The 23,201-nt window shown below is 48.0% G+C and overlaps 9 protein-coding genes across 9 annotated transcripts; 3 read left to right on the forward strand and 6 right to left on the reverse strand.

Annotated features, from left to right (window-relative positions):
* LHYA1_G000686 (Ribonuclease P/MRP protein subunit POP5) lies at window positions 1-622 on the reverse strand (the record flags this gene model as incomplete). The annotated part of the gene is made up of 2 exons (XM_031145677.1): window positions 1-359; window positions 409-622. 2 exons carry the CDS (start codon window positions 620-622, stop codon window positions 1-3), a joined length of 573 nt encoding a protein of 190 aa, XP_031009016.1.
* Window positions 623-754: 132 nt separating this feature from the next.
* Window positions 755-2,875, forward strand: GPHN (Gephyrin; the record flags this gene model as incomplete). Its single annotated transcript, XM_031145678.1, has 4 exons — window positions 755-1,027; window positions 1,074-1,152; window positions 1,203-1,588; window positions 1,637-2,875. 4 exons carry the CDS (start codon window positions 755-757, stop codon window positions 2,873-2,875), a joined length of 1,977 nt encoding a protein of 658 aa, XP_031009017.1.
* A 250-nt stretch (window positions 2,876-3,125) lies between these two features.
* Window positions 3,126-4,906, reverse strand: LHYA1_G000688 (putative MFS-type transporter protein; the record flags this gene model as incomplete). The annotated part of the gene is made up of 3 exons (XM_031145679.1): window positions 3,126-3,646; window positions 3,702-4,534; window positions 4,713-4,906. 3 exons carry the CDS (start codon window positions 4,904-4,906, stop codon window positions 3,126-3,128), a joined length of 1,548 nt encoding a protein of 515 aa, XP_031009014.1.
* Window positions 4,907-5,824: 918 nt separating this feature from the next.
* On the reverse strand, window positions 5,825-7,026 carry encD_3 (2-oxoglutarate-Fe(II) type oxidoreductase; the record flags this gene model as incomplete). The annotated part of the gene is made up of 4 exons (XM_031145680.1): window positions 5,825-6,092; window positions 6,166-6,700; window positions 6,753-6,938; window positions 6,990-7,026. 4 exons carry the CDS (start codon window positions 7,024-7,026, stop codon window positions 5,825-5,827), a joined length of 1,026 nt encoding a protein of 341 aa, XP_031009015.1.
* A 747-nt stretch (window positions 7,027-7,773) lies between these two features.
* OpS4_4 (FAD-dependent monooxygenase) lies at window positions 7,774-9,173 on the forward strand (the record flags this gene model as incomplete). The annotated part of the gene is made up of 3 exons (XM_031145681.1): window positions 7,774-7,881; window positions 7,939-8,479; window positions 8,533-9,173. Coding segments are annotated over 3 exons (1,290 nt in total), but the record flags the coding sequence as incomplete, so codon positions are not given.
* Window positions 9,174-9,689: 516 nt separating this feature from the next.
* On the reverse strand, window positions 9,690-11,612 carry LHYA1_G000691 (putative transporter; the record flags this gene model as incomplete). Its single annotated transcript, XM_031145682.1, has 8 exons — window positions 9,690-10,277; window positions 10,347-10,409; window positions 10,466-10,859; window positions 10,921-11,005; window positions 11,058-11,223; window positions 11,287-11,313; window positions 11,378-11,433; window positions 11,492-11,612. The coding sequence occupies 8 exons, from the start codon at window positions 11,610-11,612 to the stop codon at window positions 9,690-9,692; spliced, it is 1,500 nt and encodes a 499-aa protein (XP_031009057.1).
* A 604-nt stretch (window positions 11,613-12,216) lies between these two features.
* klf1_1 (Zinc finger protein) lies at window positions 12,217-15,345 on the reverse strand (the record flags this gene model as incomplete). Its single annotated transcript, XM_031145683.1, has 5 exons — window positions 12,217-12,950; window positions 13,001-13,314; window positions 13,363-13,470; window positions 13,537-14,518; window positions 14,571-15,345. 5 exons carry the CDS (start codon window positions 15,343-15,345, stop codon window positions 12,217-12,219), a joined length of 2,913 nt encoding a protein of 970 aa, XP_031009060.1.
* A 569-nt stretch (window positions 15,346-15,914) lies between these two features.
* Window positions 15,915-17,232, reverse strand: OPR1 (12-oxophytodienoate reductase; the record flags this gene model as incomplete). The annotated part of the gene is made up of 3 exons (XM_031145684.1): window positions 15,915-16,545; window positions 16,596-16,927; window positions 16,990-17,232. The coding sequence occupies 3 exons, from the start codon at window positions 17,230-17,232 to the stop codon at window positions 15,915-15,917; spliced, it is 1,206 nt and encodes a 401-aa protein (XP_031009059.1).
* A 696-nt stretch (window positions 17,233-17,928) lies between these two features.
* On the forward strand, window positions 17,929-22,628 carry AXOR (Xanthine dehydrogenase; the record flags this gene model as incomplete). The annotated part of the gene is made up of 5 exons (XM_031145685.1): window positions 17,929-18,247; window positions 18,293-18,392; window positions 18,484-20,302; window positions 20,357-21,680; window positions 21,733-22,628. 5 exons carry the CDS (start codon window positions 17,929-17,931, stop codon window positions 22,626-22,628), a joined length of 4,458 nt encoding a protein of 1,485 aa, XP_031009054.1.
* Window positions 22,629-23,201: the final 573 nt, after the last annotated feature.

Genomic DNA, 23,201 nt, shown 5'->3' on the forward strand with positions numbered 1-23,201 from the left:
TCATCCATCGCCATCACTCATATATCCCTCTTCCTCGCTGTCACTTCCATCCACCATAAGCACATCTTTCGTAGACTCCGTAGTGCCATCTTTAGTCTTCCCAAATATGTTGTCGAGTGTCGATTCGCCCTTCTCGCCCGCCTCCCTTCGTGCTTTGACAATAATTTCCTTCGCCCTGCGAATAGCTTCCTCCTCCGCCTTCCTGATCGTCCCACTAACTCTCACAACCCTAAACACACAGTTTTTGCCATTCTTGATCGGCACACTGTTCATGAATGACAATGCCGCCCACGCAATGCGATAATGGTCGCGCGAAACTCGTAGTATGAATGTTGAAGTCGCAGGAGAAAGATATTTGACTGGAGACCGATTAGAAGCTTCACTATCCTTGAAAATAGATGCACCTACTTGCAAGACTACTTGCGATGGCACCGGATCCATAATCACCGAATAAATCCGCAACTCCTGCCCGTATGCCCCTCAGCAAGGTTGGCGCATTCAGAGCGTTCGTTGTAGGCTGATTGAAGGAGATGACGTCGGGGATTTCGCTCTTTGATGCGCCTTTCTCCAATTCTGGATAGAGAATATTGACCAGTAGGTACCGATTCTTAATTCGGACCATGATTGTTGGCAATGGTTTTGTCGAGAGCAGACGCGGGTCGCAGGAAAAAATTGGGAAGACGCGATGGAACGGGTCGTGCCAAGAGTGACTGGCCCAAGCTGCTGATGTCAACCACCTACATATAAACACAAAATGTCAAAACCAGCACTTTTGAAGGCGGCAATTCTTGTAGTATCAACGACAGCCTCCAAGGACCCCTCGGCTGACAGCTCAGGTGGGGTTTTAAGTCAGGTCTTCGAAGAAGAAGGGGTTGGGAAATGGGAGGTTAGTGAGGTGAAGATTGTGGGGGATGAGGTACTGGATATTCAAAGAGCTATCACCGCATGGACGGACCGGGAAAATAGTCTGAATGTAATCATCACAACTGGAGGGACGGGTTTTGCAGTACATGATACTACGCCAGAGGTATGCATCCGCTCTGATCTATGACAAAAATACTAAGATCTTGAAGGCAGTTACCCCGCTACTACATAAGCAAGCACCAGGTCTCGTCCATGGCATGCTGACTGCTTCATTAGCTGTTACTCCTTGTGAGTTTCTAAAGAAACAATGGAAGATGTGGTCAGCTGACATGGAATAGTTGCTCTCATGTCAAGACCAGTTGCTGGTGTCAGGAACAAGACCCTCATCATTACACTCCCTGGCTCTCCTAAAGGAGCTAAAGAGAACCTTCAATCAATCCTGAAACTTCTCCCCCATGCATGTCAACAAGCAGCAGGAGCAGACTCAAGGACCCTTCACGCCGGAGGTGTGAAGAAGTTAGAGAAGGAAGCAGGTGTTAGCCCTGGCCATCAACCACATTCTCATGCCCCCGATCATTCGCATGGTCACTCTCATGGGCATGGACACAGCCACGGACACGCAATGCCTGTTCGGCACACAGCCCCCAATGACAACCCACGCTCAAATGACCCAGCGCTCGGTCCAACGAGGCGGAATCGTTCATCTCCATATCCCATGTTAGCAGTAGACGAAGCACTAAACCTCATACAGTTGCATACACCACCTCCACAGGTAACAAGTGCAAAGGTCGATGGAACACTCGTCGGATCTGTTCTATCAGCAGATGTCACAGCGACAGAAGCAGTACCAGCATATCGAGCTAGCATCGTGGATGGCTACGCTGTTATTGCCTCTGAAGATGGAAGCTCCAGTCAAGGCACATTCCCAGTGGCATCAATATCTCACGCCACACCGGGTGATATCCCTGAACTGAAAACTGGCCAAATTGCTCGCATTACAACTGGAGCTCCACTTCCACCTGGTGCTACTTCAGTAGTCATGGTTGAGGATACTGTCCTGAAAACCATGACTGATGATGGCAAAGAAGAGAAAGAAGTTGAAATACTGGCAGAGGGCGTCAAGGATGGTGAAAATGTTCGTGAAGTGGGTAGTGACATCAAAATAGGAGAAGTCATCCTCCGGAAAGGAGAAGAAATCTCGGCCATAGGTGGAGAATTAGGCCTGCTGGCTTCTGTAGGCAAAGCAGAAGTCACGGTCTACAAGAAGCCGATTATCGGAGTTTTATCAACAGGCGATGAAATTGTCGAGCACAGCAGACTGGGAGACTTACGACTGGGAGAAGTCCGGGATTGTAACAGGCCAACAATCCTGTCTGCGGTGCGAGGTTGGGGGTTCGAAGCCATCGATCTTGGAATTGCAAAGGATAAACCAGGAGCGCTGGAAGAGCACTTGCGAGACGCTCTCCGCAAGGTCGATGTGATCATTACCTCAGGAGGCGTGTCAATGGGTGAGCTCGACCTATTGAAACCAACTATTGAGCGATCGCTAGGCGGCACTATACATTTTGGCCGGGTGTCTATGAAACCCGGGAAGCCTACTACCTTCGCTACCGTACCAGTAAAGAACAACGCCGGAGAACGAGTCTCAAAAGTCATCTTCTCACTACCCGGGAATCCAGTCTCCGCAGTAGTAACGCTCCACCTCTTTGTCCTACCATCTCTGCATCACCTCTCTGGTGTCTCTCCTCCAGGCTTGCCGAAAGTACTGGCCACGCTTGATCATGAATTCCGGCTTGACCCCCAGAGAGCAGAATATCATCGCGCTATTGTTGTCATGGGCAAGGATGGGCTCCTGCATGCTAGTAGCACTGGTGGCCAACGAAGCTCTAGGGTAGGGAGTTTGAAGAGTGCGAATGCACTGTTGTGTTTGCCCACAGGGAACGAACCTCTAAAGAAAGGAGACAAGATCGAGGCATTGTTGATGGGCAAGGTGAGAGTCGATGTGGTATAAGCTAAAGGATTGGCATCAAAGAAATCCTATGAGGAGCAATCGAGTTCTAATTTGCTAGCTCATCTCTAACTTGACCAAGTTGAAAACATTTTGCTATAACGGCATTGCTAGAAGTCTCACCACATCTGTCTTCGTCTAATGCGTATGTCTGTTTCGTTTCCTTCTTGCACACTTAAAGGTCTATTCTAGTACTTAATAACTGTCATATATACAACGAACCCTTTCGTTTTCCTAATTTCAATCGCTTCCCCTAGATAGCTGCACGTCCATGAGTCTCAAACGGCAATCCGAAACTGATAACTCCCACTACGATCCACAGCGCAGCACTGACATAGATAGGCACAACCGTGAAGTTCGTGAACGTCCCAATGAGAGAAGCGCACAGCCCACCAAAACGGAGGAGCGTCGCCGCAGTCCCCGAACCAGTTCCACGATGAGGACCAGGGAACGATTCGGGTGTGAACGCATACATGATGGCGTACATGAAGTTCCCCAGCAGCCCCGTCACACAGGAGAAGGCCAAGTCACCCGCAGTGTTACTAGCACCGGTGTAGGCGAAGAGGAATATTCCTGTCACGATGGCGGACCCTCCCATCATCCAGCGACGACCGAGTCTGGTGTTGACTGCGAAGGCTGCTGCGACGGGTCCCACGACACCTACTGAAGACTCGATGCAGTAGTTCCTGTATGTCAAGTAGAGGGATGACTTTTCAGTAAATTTTTGCGCCAGGTACGTGGGCAGGAAGTTGAAGAAGAGGGGGTAGGCGATACCTGTTCTGTTGGTTAGCCAAGATTATCTGTTATCAGCGGAAGTGAGAAAACTTACCAACGGTAAGCCAGATAAACCAGATAATAGTAGTGTGCTGGCCAAGCTTGCGAGTAGCAAAAAGGTCCTTGAAGTTGGCTGACTTGAAGTCTGATAGATTCTCCTTGATAATTTCCTTGTGTGTAAGTCCCTTTCTGCCCTCATCCGAGTTCACAACCACTCCGAGATCTCGGTCAATTTCTTGCAGCATACTGAGGTGAAGGGGTTCAGGCTTTCCGTTCCGACGGGCGACGTAGTTGATGGCTTCGACAGCTTCGGCATCACGGCCCTTGGAGAGCAGGTACCGCGGCGATTCTGGCATCTTGAAGATAAACATTCGAATAAGGGCAAAAACAAGTGCCAAACCACCAAGGGTGATCATCACATATCTCCAGCCCATGTTATCAGATCTCTTGCAAGTCTCAGGCGTGGAATCCGTGGGACAGGTGAAGTTTGCCAAAAAGACCCATCCGATGAGCGCGACAATGACTTGTCCAAAATTCCACCATGCGGACAAGGCAGTGAGCAGATACTGATGAGATCCCGGAACGAATTCCAAGAAGATCATGGAATCGACGGGCACATTTCCACCAGCTGCAAAACCAATGATTGCCCACATGCCGCAGAAGCTAGGGAAATGGCTGAGTCCGGCAACAGCTGCTCCGAAGATACCACCGATCAAGAGAGTCAGGTTGAAAGCTGGCTTGCGGCCGATGAAATCGGCCGAGATACCCCAGAAGGAGGCGCCGACGATGAGACCGCAGTAGTACGAGATGGAGCTGAACCCAACCTTTGATACGTCGGCGAATTCGAGCTTAATGGAAGGTTGGATTGTGCCAATGCCTTGGGACCAGCTGCGTTTGTTGTTAGCTTGAGTGAGCAATGCCTCCCTTTCCAAGGACGCCTTACAAGTTATCCGTGATCCATCCGAAGCCCGTGACTACGAATAGCTCCCACTGATATCTTTCCAACACGAAAGTCAGCATTATGAGTCAAAGCATCCCAAATCCTAGTCTTCATTTTTAAACTAACCTTCCCATCCCAATTTCCTGAAGACATTTCCCTACAAGTTCCGACTTGAGTCGATACGAATCGGTAATCGAATTTCCATAAAACTCTCTATTCTCCTTGTCGTCGAGTTTCAGCGTGATGCCCTCGCCATATGACTGTGTCCTCTCAACCGCAGGACTTATATCATCCCCTGTCTTTTCTTCTTTAGCTGACATGATGCCAAGGCAATTGAAAACAGCCAGCCAGCCAATCAGAAATTGGCCTCGGAGAATAAAATAAGAACAAGACGAGATAAAAAAAAGAATAAACCCCAATGGTATGCGATAGTATCAGAAAGAAAGAAAAAAACGGATGATTTCTACAGCTTATATTATCGTCTGATTTCCCATCACAAGCTCGGTTCTGCTCGGGTCCATTTATTCAACGGACCCCTTGGCCTTAGCCTAGTCCAGAACCTCTTATCGTAGGTATCTCTGTGTATCTTCCCCCAAATTGCTGACTCGATTCGAATCTAGGGCGATACGGAGTACAGTATTAGAGTTACCCCAAAGAAACATTTACCGTATCTGTACCTGTATCTGTATCGTATCTCTGTCCCAAGATTAGACAGCGCGACGCGACTAGGAGACAGCGCTGCAGATCTTGGCGGGCGGGAAGGCCGCTGGAAATGGGGATGGGGATGGGGTTTTTGAATTTGAAGGGTGGGGGATCTCTTTCTAGGTTCTAGATCAAGGTCAAAGCTCAGCTGGAGGGGCCTTGGATTATTGTATACAGTATCAAAAGGTTCTTATCCGCCTTATGTTATTACAGTTTACGAGGATAAGACTTTGAGACTGTGTCTTCAGATCTAGAGTTCGGGAGTTGGACTTGGAGTTATAGTTCGATTGGCTTGTGGGAAATAGTTTAGGCGTTTGGGCGGATAGATAACTAGAAGGGTTTGACTTCTCTTATATGTTGTAATATTGCTTTGCACGGAAACCTGACGGTACCCGTATTTCCAACCGTAGAGACCTGCCGGGTGCGGGTGCGGGTACGTATTCAGGTCAAGTTTAAATATTTAGTGATATACTGGTACACTGACTCGATGCAGTTTATGAATTTTGCTTGAATACATTCCTAAATTTACAGATGTCTCAAACCGCAACGGGCTGCGCGGTAACAGGCATGGCTTTCTGTTCCTTGAAAGTTTTCGCAGCCCCATAACTGGCCGAATAACTTCCTCCGACAGCTTCTTCAACAGTCGTCGGTGGGTATTTAGCAGCCTCGCCCTCCTTCCGACAATTCGGTAAGCAGCTGATCACATAATCTGGGTTCCCGCTGAAGAAAAAGGGCACCGAGTAACGCTCCTGGCCAGACTTGTTGATAACCCTGTGCAAGTTTGAGATGTATCGATCGTTGGACCTAATAAGTCACTTCTTAGCTTCTTTTCCTTCTCCCCTTGCAGTCAATTCATAATAGGTCAATCAAAACTTACCAGCGCATGAACATATTGCCCAAGTTCACGACATAAGCGCCTTTCGTAGGAGCTACGTCTAGCCATTCGTTTGTAGCTTTCTCCCATACCTGGAGCCCGGCAGCTTCATCTTGCATCAGCAATGTCACAGATCCAAAATCCGTATGCGCGCCAATCCCTCTCGACAGCTTCTCATCTGAGTCTTTAGGCTGGGGAGGGTAATGCAGATATCTCAAGGTCGCAACTGCATCGGTGGCAAAGGCTTGAAAGTAATCCTCCTTCAAATCTAGCGTCTGGGCTAAAACGGCAAGGACATCTTTAGCAAGGCCATGCATGGCATTGTAGTATTCCATTGACGTAGTCTCGAAGTTTTCCCGGTTTTGCAACCCTGTTGGCCATTGGTTGGGACCACTGTTGAGCTTCTTTTGGACAAAGTACGGGTGGTCTTTTGAGATTTCCTCGCCGATATAAAAACCTTCTTTCATATCTGGCCGAGTACCAGCTTCTAAGATTTGAGAACCTAGATTCTCGTACCCCCTATTCCACGTGGTTTTGTCTTGTTTTAAGAGTCAGTATTGCTGCTGTTGAACTAGGAGAATTTTACCAACCCTTGTGCACTTTGTTCTTTTCTTCTTGGGGTAAAGAAAACAGCTCTTTGACACATTTCAGTGTTCTCTCTTGCAACTCAGCCGGAACCTTGTGACCGACAATCTGGAAGAATCCATTGTGCAAGCAACAGTCCTTCACTTCCTGAACTAGACGCGCTTTGGCTTTCTCGTCATTTCCATAAAATACTGATGAAAACGTGAATAGATGCTCTGATATGAAGTTTGCTTATTTCTCACCTGAGAAGTCCAAGATAGGGGGAGCGTCGGCAGGCATTTTAGGCGAAATTGGTAGGCGGGCGTGTACGATGCACGGAGTAGACACTTGTAGAGATTCTATCAATGGGCAATGAAATGCAGACGATCCATTAATCAATCAAAGTAGTACGATATACCAACTTGAACGTACAGTACCTTAGTTAGTGATAAGATTTACGACAAGGACAGCGGGCGCCCAGAAAGCGTGACCAACCGGCCAGCCCCACCCCACCCCACCCCACCCCTGGCAAACAACCCCAGACTTCCAAGAGTGGAGGGTGGCTGCTGCTTTCCTTATCGCACCCCACTTCTAGTACGATTCGTGTCCACTCTGTACTGCCATCTTATCTTTGCCACTGACACACGGAACTGATAGGTTGGAACGTCGAGTTCCACGGGGATGAGATGAGACCTCATCCGTTCTCGAAAGCCTCCTTGTGTGTGGATGTGGGGAGGTTCCAGATGCTTCCCACTTTCGTTCTTCCACTCTTCAGCTTGAGTCTAGAAATGGACGGACGTGACTCCTTGAACTACCTACTCACTCTCTCTATATGCTCTAGAACCCGCGTGCCGTATTAACAGACAGCTTGAGAGACTCTGCATTTTCCTTGAATCCTTTTGTTTAAACGTTATTTGCAATACAGTATGACGGTCACTCCAATAGTTCCAAAGGAGAAGATACAGCGAGATGCGGCTTCCAAATTAAAAGTCAGTAATATGGAGAGGAAGGATTCCCTGGCTTCCTTAACCGATAACTAACGGAAGCCAGGTTATTATCGTTGGTGCCGGTCTTGGAGGACTTGGTGCTGCCATAGCTCTTCTGTTGGCAGGACATGATGTAGACGTATTTGAGGCAGCTTCCGAGATTTCTGAGGTGTGTACTTTGATGCGCCTGAAATGCTTTGACAGGGAGGTGCTCATTAGATTATAGGTTGGAGCTGGTATCCAAATACTTCCAAATAGCAGTCGAGTCTTGCAAACCTGGGGAATGCTTGACGAGTTGAGCAAGTACGCGACTAAACCATCACAAGTCAACATGAGACACTGGAAAGGCGAGATCATATCCTCGCTGGATTTTGCTGCTTCAGCAGCTCTCTATCCAGGAACTTTTTACTGGGATTTCCACCGCGCAAATCTGCACAAGTGTCTCCTTCAGAGAGCAGTCGAGCTCGGTGCTAGGACAATAGTCAATGCTAGAGTTTCAGACGTGCAGGTGAGCGCCGATGGGGAAACGGCAACTGTAGTGCTTCGGGATGGACAAAGGCATACTGCAGATCTGGTCGTGGGAGCTGATGGCATTAACAGCCATCTGAGAGAGATCATGATGGGAAAAGTAGATCCACCGACTCTTACTGGGGATCTGGCGTATAGGCTTCTCCTATCGACGAAAGAGATGCTGAAAGATCCCGAGCTAGCTACTTTTGTGACGAATCCCCAGGTGAACTACTGGATGGGTCCAGATGCACATGCTGGTAAGCTGCTCCGTCCCAACCGATTGCATGAACACCAGTTCTGACAAAAGCAGTCAACTATGTTCTGCGTGGCGGCGAGCTCTTCAATATGGTTTTACTCGTACCAGACGACCTCCCCGAAGGGCAAAATGTCACCGAGGGAAGCGTTGAAGAAATGCGAGCTCTCTACAAAGACTGGGACCCAAGAATACCGAAGCTGCTAAGTCTTTGCGAGTCGGTCTCCAAGTGGCGATTGTGCATCCGCACGGGCATGGAGACCTGGTCGCATCCTTCGGGAGCTTTCACCATGCTGGGTGATGCTGTGCACGCCACACTCCCCTACTTGGCTTCCGGAGCGGGTATGTCTTTGGAAGATGCTGCTGTTCTGGGGGAAGTCTTCTCGCGTCATACCGCCGGTCCATTTTCAGCGCAAAAGAAAATCCAACTTCTCGATATCTACGAGAAAATCAGAAAACCTCGGACAGTAATGGTGGTCGAGAGAGGGAACACACAGCAGTATTTATATCACTTGCATGATGGACCAGAACAGGAGAAAAGAGATGAAATTATGAGAGCAGAAGCTCCTGGTGATGCTTTAGCGTGGAAAGACAGCGCGTTTGCTCCTGGGTTGCTAGGATGGGTGTGTGAGGAGGAGGTCGACCGTTACTTGCCACCGCTGGAAGCGGCTACAGAGAATGAAAGGTCACGGCTGTAATGTATTCAAAAAGTATTCGAATGCTTATCTTCGCCGATGTTTGAAGGGATAGCTTATAATGTTTGTATTATTGATGCTATGGGGCCTTTAAACTTCTATAGTGTTTTACGGCCTTCTCCACAAGAATCCCAAGGCTCCTCAGGGTTTAATAGACAAAAGCAGCACTTACCTGGTTGACTTTTAATGTCCCACGCTGCCTAGCACATGATAAATAGTGCCGCTTTGAGATATAAGTAATTGGTTAGTTTCACTGCGTAGTTTTTTTATCTAGCGACTTTATCTTGTACAGGTTAATTTCCCTGCTAGGAGCAGATTCTTTTAGGGTTAAATTCGAGAATTTCTGTTGAGATCGGAGAGGGAAACATGGTCTCGGAACGTTATTACATTTACGTCTCCTTTTATTTGAGAGTTACAAGTAGGCCCTTGCACGTCTTAGAAGTTTGCCATTAGAGAAGCGGCTCACCCGTATAGTTTGTGTCGCACTTCCCCTTCCCCTTCCTCCGCCTCGGGTAACCCTTACGTGAAGAATCTCCAGTTGGCGCTCTTCTCCCCATCAACCAAAGAAGACGTATCCACATCCTCAGCTCTGATCACAACTCCCTGTTCCGCGTTTCTCTTCGCATTTTGCCTCTTCATCCAAATGCCCATCCATAATGTAAAAGAAATAGAGGTCACGTTGCAACAACAGGTGGCAATCAGCGTAGGCCGATACTCAGGCGCATACTCAACCCTAAAAGTCCCCGCACTGAGGATCCCCGCCAGGTTTCCCAACCCTACCAGTAGACCAGTCGTAGCTGAACGGGAATTCTCCTCCAGGTTGTTGTTGTTGTGCCAGGAGTGCACGAGGACGGAAGGGATGTAGGAGCCGGCGGCCATAAGGAAACAGGCAAAGTACGCGACGCCTTTGTTTCCGAGCACGTCGATGCTGGCGAGGATTATCATCCCGATGAGAGAGACACAGAGGGAAAATACAATGTGGTACGTGCGTTCGCGGAAGTAGTCTGAGGATTTGGCTACGGTGAGCAGGAAGACAAATCCTACCGCATTTGGGGCAACGGTCCAAAGGTTGGTCTTGACAGTTGAGTAGCCCAGACGTGCCACAATCTGTATAGATGTAGTAAGTACATGAGGGCTGGTCATGCTAATGTTAAGGGCAGGGGAAGAAAAACATACCTGCGGCAGGAAGTTGGAAGTGGTGGAAAACGCTACTGGATAAGTGAAGCAGATGACACACCACTACAGATACAAAATGTCAGTCATCCTGTTCGTATGAGGAAATCGAACTCCCATACCCCAGCGAATCTCCATCCCCTCCAAGTCGCAAATGCCTGCTTCAGACTGAACTCACTCCCCACACTTCTACTCCCATCCCTCAGACTCCTCGCCCTCGCAGCGACTTTCTCCTTCTCAGTCAGAAACCAAGCATTCTCAGCAGCGCTGGGGAGCCAAAAGAAGGCAACAGTGCCCACGATAACGGTCAATCCACCTTCGATGATGAAAAGCCACATCCAACCTTTAACGGCATGGTCTTTGATCCGGAAAACTCCATATGAGATCAGACCGCTGAAAGCAGCTGCCAGGAGTGCGGAGCCAAAGAATATAGCGAGGCGAAAGCCAAGTTCACCGCGCGTGTAGAACAACGTCAGGTAGAACACCACACCAGCAAAGAATCCGGCCTCGCAGACGCTATTCCAAACAGTTGGTCAGGACACTTTATCTGCATGGGATCAAGCAAGCAGTCACATACCCGAGCAGGAGACGGATTGCTAAGAGGCCACCGAAGTTCTTTGCAGCGCACTGCACAAGTGCAAGACTTCCCCAAGTAACCATTACTATTTCGCATTAACAACCATCCCGCTCGCTGCTGTGTAATCTACTACTCACGAGTAGGTAGCATAAGCCTTCCAGACCAAAGCTTAGTAAGAAGGTTTAGAGGCAAGTCGCAAAGACCGAATGGGACGTAGAACAAGAGAATCAGCAATGAATATTCATTGCCCTTGAAGTGAAGGTCCTTGTCTATTTTATCTGTTTTTGCGTTTCCTAGGTTACTCTGTGTATTATTAGTATCTTTTGTATAGAAGATGTTCAAAATAGGATGAATAGCTGCACGTACCCGATCGACTGAGTTGAAGAAATACATCTAGCGGGCAATTCTGTCAGCTCTGCTAGTGTTTTGGTCATGGAGGACCCCACCACAAACATACTAGGGATAGAAAAGGTAGAAGATAAAAGTCTAGCTTCCGAACTGCAAGAAAGACATCTGAATAAGTTTTTTGTCGTCCTCATATTTCTCTTGATAGGGTAGGGAGTGAACTTACCATATGACCGCTCGGACTGCTTGTCGATAGCAGCATAGTTCCGACCTTCTTCGACCTTCGCAACATCAATATCAACAGGCTCTGTTAGACTTTTGTCTTTGTCAACGCTTCCTGAACTCATTTTGGCAATTAATATAGTAATTGTTGAAGTTGAAGCTGAAGGAGAGAGATGAGGAGTATCGAATTGGCGACCTGGGGATCGACTTGATAAATGGATGCTTTTAACATCCGTGTCGTACGAGGGCCTGGAACATAGTATAAGCTTTCCCCCAATAATCATGCAGGAGACATTATCTCGGACACGGTCGATCACTACGACTGGTATTACTGATACGGCATTACCATGAGTTTGATTGCATGGGTGGGACAAGGGTGGGGAGGTTGGATAATTTGGATTTCGACCTATCTTCTATCTAGTAAAATGGATTTCCGATAAGCATTATCTTTTCGGGTTCGATGTACTTGCTTAATTGAATTAATGGCTTGGCTCCCGCTCAGTCGGCTCATCGATTGTAGCCTTTATTGTTTAAAAAGACCGTGATCCTTGGATTTCGAGAAGTTTAGAAAAGAGCGGCAGAAGCTTGAAAGTCCTTAGCCTCGCGGAAGAAGTTACATACATTATTTACAGCTTGCCAAATCGTGCCAATGCAAGAAATGTTAGCGATTGTAGTCGTCAACTCGAACTCTAGTGGAACTAATTGGGACTGGCATATACAGTTTTAGATTCAATCCTCCTCGGCCACTAAACCCCTCAATATTTTCAAGCCTTCGTGCACAACTGCCCACCTGATGGTACTCAGATGGCGTGCAATCGTTGCAGTCAACCCACTCGTCGAGAATTTCCCCACAGTTTTCCACAGGCCATCGGGAGCTACACTCGTCATTCCGCTGACAAGTGCACTCATCTCTGCCTGGGAGTTCCCTCCAGCACTATCATGCCTCATAACATCCCTCGAACGATAATTTCCGCTATCATGAATATCTTTGTTACTAGCAGCGAAATGGAAAGCCCAGCAAGTAAGAGTGGCGAGATATAAACACCAAGGATAATGAAACACTTCGTTCACGTCCCAACTGTCAAGATTCATAATGCCGTCTCGGAGAAGGTGAGCCGCATGCCATGCCGCCTTTGCCGCTGCCTGCGAGTCATCTTTCCGAACCCAGTCCTTGACAATGCTACGCGAACGATCGTAATCCCCAGAAGTTACGGGCCGGCCGATGATGTGACTCGCGCCTGCGTAGATCTGGAGGTCTATGATCTCGACATTGAGAATTATGTGAGCTGCATGGTAAATAGCAATGCTTGCCGTGCTGAAACGTGTGAAGTCTTTTTTCGCGGCAGTATTGTCCTTTAGAGAGAATGACATACTCATACAATAGGTATCGAAATCCGTTTTCCAGGCGTCGTATGACTCGGCGAGGCGGTTTTGCTTTTCCTGTGCCGAGGTGCCAACAAAACCTTATTTTCTTAGCATTGTCATCGTATCGAAGAGGACGGGAGTAACTCACCAAGGGCTGTTTGGTCCCGTCGTTTCATATCCCATGATAGTGACATCAATCCATGAAGCATAAGAAGGCGAGAAAGGTCGTTCAAATGAGGCGGCAAAGTACCAGAGCTCGGATTCACGTAAAGCTTTAGAACGGACAAAAACCAAGTCTCTGTCTCTCTCGAATAACTTCTATGCCAGTCTTCGGCGCATTCGGCTTCCCAACTTGCCGAGTTACAAGGTAGAGAGCTGCGAAGTTCAAATGCAGACATGCATAATGATTGTGAGAAGAGTACTGCATGTTGTGTATCCCATAGGAAGCAAAGATAAGCAAGCCTATGTTTATGTAAGTTATAGCTTTGCAAAATACTCGAGTGACTCCACCTTTTGCGTTGCTCAACGTCGACGAAGAACCTCCAATTCGACTCTAAGTTCTTAGTTCTATCGTACCTAGGATGGCAGACTACTTGGCAATCACTTCTGCGTATCAAGCTGCACATAGTCAGTATGAAGAAACAGAGCTAGAGTCGAATGAGAGTGTTTCAAAGGTGCACTTACTTGATAAGCAGGCCGTGAAATAAATGTGCCATGTCATGCTGAGTTTGCCCAGCCCTTGACTTTCCAAAACATTCAACTAATAGAATAGTTTGCAAAACCCACAATTCGGGCTGTGCCTGAAAGGCCGCATTTGAGAATATTTGTGACCGCAGAACGTCATGGATACAAACAGCCAAACGGTGTTCAGCTTTGTCGCCATAGGTTGCTCCAAGCAACAAGACGGACACCATCAGAAGAGTTTCCACCCGGGAAGGCTCAAAGGTCGGCTGGTGAAGAAGGGGATATGTAACGTTGAATCTGGAGAAGAATAGATCACAGTACTTTTGCATTGCAGAAAGTGATAAAAGACTATTGCCACGAGAGATTGGAGCCCCTTCTGGCGTCTTGGGATTGGCTTGAATAATGAAGTCCAAAACCCGGTTTCGGGTGACCTCGTCAATAAGAGGCAGCGTTTTGCGAGAGTTGGGACTGAACGTTGGAAAAGGGTCCAAAATCGTTGCCTCTGATCGAGAGGCATTCTCCTGCCCAACTGGTGGTTCATTCTCGGATACTGAAGATTGAGAATCACTTCGCGGAGTGTGTTGATTGGAGAAGTTTCCCAGTGAAGATTCATCAGCTCTAGAGTGTTTGGAAGAGCTAGCTGTTGTGGGAGTCTCTATGGCAGAATTTGACCTCTTGCTTGGTCTCTCAGAAGCTATTTGCATCCGAACGGCCTCAGACTGATCGGCGAAGCCACCGATTTGAGCTGGCGTGCAACATGAGGTGCCTGCCATCATATTTTGCACCATGGGTCCATTTGATTGGGTGCTATTGAAATTGCTGCTTGCGTTACGGGAGTAAAACAAACTCGACGTGGGCTGATATGTTTGATTTTGGATTGGACCTGTCACAGCGTGCATTTGCATGTCCGATTCAAGGCCGCTCCCATTGAATAACCAATTGTAGTTGTTCATGGTAGTAAAAGGCATATTGAAAGAACTTGCTGCATTTTAGTTAGCAAGGATTATCTGGAATAGAAAGATTATAAGTCAAACCTGTGTCTGGATTAAACATGTCATCGAATGGGTTCGGTGCGATATCTGAAAGCGATTGTGGTTGCTGTGCGCCCCAAGAAGAGTTTGTTAGAAAATCACACATCTCTGGATCATCGCCGTTACAGTTTGCCGCTACGTCGAGAGCCCACTGGCCTTCTGATACAGCACCTCTGATAGACGTTCGACGTTGGTCATTGCCACTCGAATACGATCCCATAGATCTAGGCGTCAGCGGGGGCTCTTGATTCTGCGCCATATCTGCGTAACTGTCGCTAGCTGTTTGGTGTTCATTCTCAAAACTCGCCATATCTTGTTGCGAGGCGGCTGGTGAATCGTTAGTATCTGTTTGGCGTTCATTCTCAAAATTGGCAATGTTTTGTTGCGAAGTGGCTGCTGGATTGTTGCTGGGCAGAGTCGGCCTTTTGGTAACTATGTTTCCATCTGCATCACGCCACATTCTCTTCCTTGTCTCCACTACTCCTAATCCATATCCACCAGCCTCCTCGTCCTTTTGTCTATGGCGAGCCAAGTGTCGTTCCAGTAGATCTGGTCGATTGAAGTGAACCGAACATCGAGGGCAGGCCTTTCCGGTGCCGTGATTCAAGCGATGTCTTTGCAAGTGATCTGATCGCGTGAAAGACTTATTGCAATTCTCATAAGTACAAACATATTGCTTCTGGTTCTCCCGATGGCTTTTCCGTACTGCTAAAGAGTTTAAGATATGCGATCCCTCCCGCTGGCCGTGGGCCGTGCTGTCGCCTTGCCTGCTGTCCATTGGGGCTCAATGTCGCCGCCAAGGTGAACTTTTGAAGTCGAATTGCTCAATCAATATCTTACAAGCAGATAATCCTACGTTGGAGTGTCTAAACGCGAAATCAAACAATCCGAAACTTGAGGATAGATGCACAAATTATGCAGGAGTCAGGTTGAAGTGAGAAAGTTGGAATCAAGATAAAGGAAGAGTGGGGTAATTTGTGGGGCCCTCAACCCGGGCGTATATATACTACTACTGTACTGTCGCACTTGAAGGCATTATCCCGGCCATGCAGATAAGGAAGCCAATAGTTTCAAAATATTCTAAGGTATTTCTGAATATTTGCTTTTTGCCAAAACTATGAATACCACCTTCATTGAACACATAACTTCACCTCAACTCACGCGAGAGACAAATGCGCTCCGAGACAGGTTGTGGGGACATGGTGGTCACCAGATCTGTGTTACAAGCAAGTTTAATTTCATGTTTTGTCTATTGATCTAAGAAAGATTTGGATGCTGTCTTGTCAAAAGGATTGATACTCCGTATACCTTCGCCCTCTTTTCCCCCAAAATAAGAAAGGTTGTGTTTCATGCAGTGGCCACATAGACAGGGTAATCGACATATCCCTTCTGGGGAGGGTCAGCACCGTAAAAGCTGTTTCGGTCGTAAGCGTTCAGGGGAAGACCTTCGGCGAGTCTTTTAGGTAAATCTGGGTTTGAAATGAACCACCGACCAAAGACAACGGCATCAGCAGCATCGGTATCAACCTTTGGCGCCGCATTGTCTCGGTTGAAGGCCCCTGCTGCGAGGAACTTGACGCCCCCAGCCTTGAGGATTTGCTGGAATGGGGCAAGGGACTTGACCTTCTGCGCAGACTTGGTTGTGCTCGCGAGCGCGTCGAGCTTCGCTTGTTCATCGAGCACCTCATCGAACCTCGGTTCAACCATGTGTACATACGATAGTCTCTGCTCTTTGGGAAGCGCGGCTATTTGCTCGCAGAGGTATGACCAATGCCCGGTGGGATCGGAGTCTTTGGTATCTTGGAAGTAGTTGAAAGGAGACAACCGAATTCCAACCTTGTCTGCGCCAACAACCTCTGTGACAGCCTTAATGACCTCTAACGGGAAGCGGGACCTGTTCTCAACAGATCCTCCATAAGCATCCGTGCGAACATTGACATTGTCGTGAAGGAACTGGTCGAGGAGGTAACCGTTGGCACTGGTCCAAAGTTAGAATTTTGTGTTCATGCTGGGAATATTTATACATACCCGTGGATTTCAACTCCGTCAAATCCTGCCTCCAGTGCTCTCTTTGCAGCAGCGGCAAACTCCTTTACCACATCACCAATCTCGCTAACGCTCAAGGAATGAGGAGGCGTAGCGGCAAAGGAACTTCCGTCTAACGCATTTCCTCCAATGGGGATGTTGCTAGAGCTTACGGAGTCATGGCCATCAATGAGGGAGGGTACTGTGGCGCGCCCAACATGCCAAAGCTGGCAGTAGATGAATCCCCCCTTGGCGTGGACTGCATCAGTGACTCGTTTCCAGCCCGCAATCTGACCGGCGGTAAAGATTCCTGGGCATCCAGGATAACCACACGCCTGCAATCCACTATCAGCCCGGAACAATCTTTTATAAGCAGGTATTTTAGGGGTTTACCCACCAAACGGCTAATGGGACATGCTTCTGTTAATAGAAGTCCTCCCTTGGAAGCTCTTTGCGAGTAGTATTCCACATTCAGATCACCCGGTGCATAAACACCCTCAGACTCTTTAGGAGACCTCATGCGAGTCAAAGGCGCCATCACCACTCTGTGTGCCAAACCAAGAGCTCCGAGTTGGAGAGGTTTGAAGAGCGCTGTGTCGGCCAGCTCCTTGAAGCCTGATGGCGAGGTTTTGGAAGGCATAGTGGGAAGTGAGGATGGGTGGAAGGACAGGGTGTAAGAGGTATTGTACTTGGAGTGAATTTACAAAGGAAGAGAAATGTAAGTAACGAAGCAAAGTAGAATTGAGGAGGACGCGGAGGTAGGTGGAGGTCAACTTTGCCCCACCACGCCAACGCGCATTGAAGTTTGCATTTTCATTAGGTACGAGTACCTAGGTACGGTAGCTTCCGGCAAGAAAAAGGTTCATCCTTGTGCTGTGCTTAAAATGAGACAATACCGAGTAGTGGGGGGAAGCTGGTTGAGGAGGACGTTCCATCTCGCGCCGAGGGTGGGGGATCGTGCGATAAGCGTAGTGCGCCCCTGAATACTACCCCTCTTGGCCACTCCACTATCGAAGCCGAGTACTATCATCTAATCCGTATTGAGTATAGCGCATTCGACGAGGTACATGAATCGATCTATGTGTGTCAGCTTCTAAACACATACCTACCTACCTACAGTAGGTACCTATTTACCGGTAGGTAGCATCAAGGCACCGACCCGTGCAGTGGCAAGTTCTCAACAAACGACTGAAACGACTGTGCAAGCGCTCCATCTACGTTGATGATCTCTGTCTTTTACTTGGCATCTGATCTGATCTGATCAGATCGACCTCTGTCTGATACAAGTCACGCTGGCCAAAGTCTGATTCTCCGTTCCCCTCAGAACTCTGTAACCATGGCCTTACCTTTCGCCGTTCAACGGCCTGCAGTCCCTCCCGCATTCGAGAAGCTCAAATCCTTGATCGAGTCCGAGTTCACCGAGTCGACACTTCACTTTTATATGAATGGCACCAAAGTTGAACTGCCAAACCCAAACCCAGAATGGACGCTTTTAGACTTCATCCGATCCCAACATGGATTCAAAGGCACAAAGCTAGGTTGTGGCGAGGGGGGTTGTGGAGCATGCACTGTGGTTCTGCAGACTGCTCACCATGGGAACGAGAAACGAATAAATCATATTGCTGTTAATGCGTGCTTATTTCCATTGGTGGGAGGTATGCAAGTTTATACACCGTCTTAAGGGTCTTGAATTGATACAGCTCCAGTTGTTGGAAAACACCTAATCACCATCGAGGGTCTAGGCAACGTAGACAACCCTCACCCGCTGCAAGAAAGAATTGCCAAGCTACACGGGTCACAGTAAGCTTCTTTTCCACATTTACAATACTTTTCCCCCATTTGGTTTTTTAAACGGTTTACTGAGCCACTTTCTAATAAAGGAGCATTGTAGATGTGGCTTTTGCACTCCCGGTATCGTCATGAGCCTATATGCCCTGATCAGGAATTCTTATAACCCAGTTTCCGATGTGTTCAATCTTTCAGCAAGCGATGTTGAACTAGAAGGTCACTTGGATGGAAACCTTTGCCGGTGCACAGGCTACAAGCCAATTCTGCAGGCAGCTAAGACTTTTGTACTGGAAGACCTGAAAGGAAAGCTGCTAGAACCTTCTATTCAAAAGAAAACCGGCGTAGATACTGATGTGGGTGGATTGGATACTCAATACCGATCTGAGGCCATCCCCAAAGATCTCTTACAGAAGTCTGCGGTTTCTTGTGGGCGACCAGGGGGGTGCTGCAAAGATGGCCCGGGTGCGAAATCTATCTGCACAAGCGGAGACTCTTCTCAAGAAACCTCTGCAGACTCTGCAGGCTCTAATTCTGATGATGAGTCTTCTCTGAGCAGCCAGAGTATCGAGGCGGAAACAGAAATCACTGGAGCAGAGTACGGAAAGCCCATAAAATTAAGAGCGAGAAACCCACCCAAAAATGAAGAAGGAGAAGGGACCAAGACAACTACGATGCTTGATACGCCTCCACCTACTCGTGAAGAAGGGACATTGAAGATAAATTTCATTCCGTACGTTCCTTCCACCGAACTAATATTCCCACCAGCGCTGTGGAAATTCGAAAGAAGTCCCATATGCTACGGAAACTCGAAGAAAATATGGCTCAGCCCAACCACGGTGGACCAGGTTCTTGCAATCAAGGATTTGGATCCAACTGTCAAGCTTGTAGGTGGTGCTAGTGAAGTTCAAATTGAAGTTAGGTTCAAGAACTCGCACTTCTCGGTCTCCGTCTACGTTTCAGATATCGCAGAGCTTTCAAAAATGCCAATCCCAGAATCCGAAAAAGAGCTCGCATCTATGGATGAGCTTGTGGTGGGAGCCAACACTTCGCTGACCAACTTGGAATATGCCTGCAAATCACTATCAACGAAGTTAGGAAGGAGAGGACTGGTTCTCGAGGCATGCCGGAAACAACTTCGATACTTCGCCGGCCGACAGATTCGGAATGCTGGATCGCTTGCCGGCAACTTGGCCACAGCATCCCCAATATCAGACATGAACCCTGTGCTGCTTGCTGCAGGCGCTACGATTATGGCACGCAGTATTTCTGGTGGAGAGATCCCTCTACCAATCGAGTCTTTTTTCACTGCATATAGGAAGACAAGTCTCCCTGTGGACGCTATAATAACTAAGATCCGCATCCCCATACCAGCACAAGATGCCCTTGAAGTTGTAAAGGCATACAAGCAAGCTAAAAGGAAAGATGATGATATTGCCATTGTCACAGCAGCATTCCGAGTTCGATTAGATGATGACGGCAAAGTGACTTCCATCACTCTTGCATATGGGGGAATGGCCCCGTGGACGACACAGGCAAAGAAAACGATCCGATTGCTTCAAGGCTTAAAATGGTATGATCCAAGGACACTGGAGAAAGGATTAAAATCGCTGTGCGATGATTTCGACTTGAACTTTGGAGTCCCTGGTGGAATGGCTACATACCGAAAAACACTGGCTCTGTCTTTCTTTTTCCGATTCTGGCATGAGGTTGTGAAAGAGCTTGGATTAGGGAAGGTGGACGAGGATTTGATCAAGGAGATTCACCGAGGCATCTCCTTCGGCGCCAGAGACAATATCAATCCACACGAGCAAAGAGTAGTGGGGAAACAGGTTCCGCATCTATCCGCGTTAAAGCAAAACACGGGAGAAGCAGAATATCTAGACGATATCCCCCACCAAGATCAAGAACTCTACGGAGCTTTCGTAAGTCTGATTTTCTGCCTTACGGAAACTACTTGCTGACACTCTAATACTCAGATTCTCTCCTCAAGAGCTCATGCCAAATTCGAAATTGACTGGACGCCAGCAATCGGGCCAGGCCTTGCCGTAGGCTACGTCGACAAGCATAGCTTACCAAGTGAGAAGAACACGTGGGGCTCGGTTCGGAAAGATGAGCCATTCTTTGCAGATGGTGAAGTATCCTCTCATGGCCAGACAATTGGTATGGTCTATGCAGAAACAGCTCTCCAGGCCCAAGCTGCGGCACGGGCTGTAAGAATCACATACGAAGACTTGCCAGCAATTCTTACAATCGATGAAGCGATCGAAGCGAACAGTTTTTTTCAACACGGGCGTATGTTGAGGAAGGGTGTTGCTGTTGACGGTCCGATCGATGATGCTTTCAAAAAGTGCGATAGGATATTCGAAGGTACGACAAGAATGGGTGGCCAAGAGCATTTCTACCTCGAAACAAACGCTGCCTTGGCAATCCCTCACATTGAAGATGGATCCATGGAGGTTTGGTCGTCTACTCAAAATACGATGGAAACACAAGAATTCGTAAGCCATGTCACAGGAGTCCCAAGCAATCGGATCAATGCGAAAGTGAAGAGAATGGGCGGGGCTTTTGGTGGGAAGGAGTCAAGAGGTGTGCCAATTGCCTCGATAGTCGCCATTGCCGCGAAGAAAACCAAGCGACCCGTTCGATGCATGCTTAACAGGGACGAGGATATGATGACATCAGGACAGAGACATCCTTTCCAAGCTCGATGGAAGGTCGGTGTTATGAACAATGGCAAATTGGTAGCACTTGATGCCGACGTCTACAATAACGCCGGGTTTTCGTATGATATGAGTGGGGCTGTCATGGATCGCTGCTGCACCCATATGGACAACTGCTACGAGATTCCCAACGTTCATATACGCGGCCATGTTTGCAAAACCAACACTCACAGCAACACAGCCTTCAGGGGCTTTGGGGGCCCTCAAGCTATGTTCATCGCCGAATGCTATATGACAGCAGTGGCAGAAGGTCTCGGTATTTCCGTGGACGACCTCAGGATTATGAACCTATACAAGCAGGGGGAGTTAACCCCGTTCCTCCAGAAGATTGACGTCGACTGGCACATTCCAAAACTTTTCAAAGATCTTAAGGAAGACTGTAACTTCGACGAACGCAAAGTCTCAATCGAGGCCTTCAATAAAAAAAGCAAATGGAAGAAGAGAGGTATTGCAATGATTCCTGTGAAGTTTGGACTCAGTTTTGCCACGGCGCTTCATTTGAACCAAGGAGCTGCAAGTGTCAAGATATTCGCGGATGGAAGCATTCTGCTGCATCATGGCGGTACCGAGATGGGCCAGGGTGAGCTTTGATAGTTCAAAAATGCAAAACACGCACTAACACTTTGCAATAGGTCTATACACAAAGATGTGCCAAGTTGCAGCTCAAGAGCTCCATGTCCCTATCGATGCAATTTATACTCAAGAAACAGCCTCATACCACACTGCTAATGCATCTCCGACGGCTGCATCATCCGGAAGCGATTTGAACGGTATGGCCGTCAAAGACGCCTGTGACCAGCTGAATCAGCGTCTCGCGCCATACTGGGCGAAGTTTGGTCCCGAAGCCAGCATGAAAACTATTGCTCACGCAGCGTATTTTGACAGAGTCAATCTCGCTGCTAACGGCTTCTGGAAAATGCCCAAGATTGGCTATGAATGGGGAAATTATGACCAGGAAACCGTAAAGCCGATGTACTACTATTTTACGCAGGGTGTGGGCGCATCTGAAGTAGAGGTAGATCTTCTTACAGGCGACCATACGGTTCTCCGCACCGATATCAAAATGGATGTCGGTCGTTCGATCAACCCAGCTATCGACTACGGCCAGATCGAGGGGGCGTTTATCCAAGGCCAGGGACTGTTCACCATGGAAGAATCGCTGTGGACTCGGAAAGGCGAATTGTTCACTCGTGGACCTGGCACATACAAAATACCGGGGTTTTCTGATATACCCCAGGAGTTCAATGTATCGTTCTTACAAGATGTGGAAGGGGGCTGGAAGCATTTGAGGAGCATTCAAAGCAGCAAAGGAACAGGAGAACCCCCACTGTTTTTGGGGGCCAGTGTTTTATTTGCTTTGAGGGAAGCTTTGAGGAGCGCTAGGAAAGATAATGGTGTTACGGAATACTTGACTCTGGATAGTCCCGCAACGGCAGAGAGACTACGTCTAGCCGTTGGGGATGATATTTTGAAGCTTGGGACTGTGGAACAAAAAGGGGAACAGAACTTTTTAGTTGCAGTGGCATAGTTTGTTTGACCGATATATTTAAATAGTATGAATTGAACGAATTGACCTTGATGAACCAAAATTGTATTATTTTCTGCAAAGTAGGTATGCATTCACACTCCCTCCTTCCCCCTGGTGCCCCTTTAAATTTGATTCTTGATGAAGGTTTAGCGAGACCTCGCTACTCGTACAGTAAGCTAAGCCGACCATCACAAGTAATATCCTTCAGTCAATCCATAGCTCACTCATACTTTCTCTCTATACCTCGGCTAGTTAAGGAAAAGTCCCATGAGTGGGATCTAGTGAATTACTCGTAAAGTTTTAGCTTTATCGGGCGCCAATGACCCTGCTGCTAGACTGCTGCACCTAGGGATGCGGGATGCATGCCTAGCCCGACTGACCCGATCTGCAAAAGTGGAGGAGGGGCAATCTGGTTTCGCCAAGTTCCAGCCAAGTGTCTTCCCCCACCCTAGGTATCTTCTGCCTCCGTGGTGTCCACTTCCAACAGCCCATCAGCTTTCACCACGCCACTATCCACTAATGTATATTCTACAGCGTAATGCAGTGGGCCTTATTACTCGTTAACCCGGTGCG

The sequence above is a fragment of the Lachnellula hyalina genome, assembly GCF_007821495.1.
Source record: "Lachnellula hyalina strain CBS 185.66 chromosome Unknown contig00009, whole genome shotgun sequence".
In the NCBI taxonomy this organism is placed as follows: Eukaryota; Fungi; Ascomycota; class Leotiomycetes; order Helotiales; family Lachnaceae; genus Lachnellula; species Lachnellula hyalina.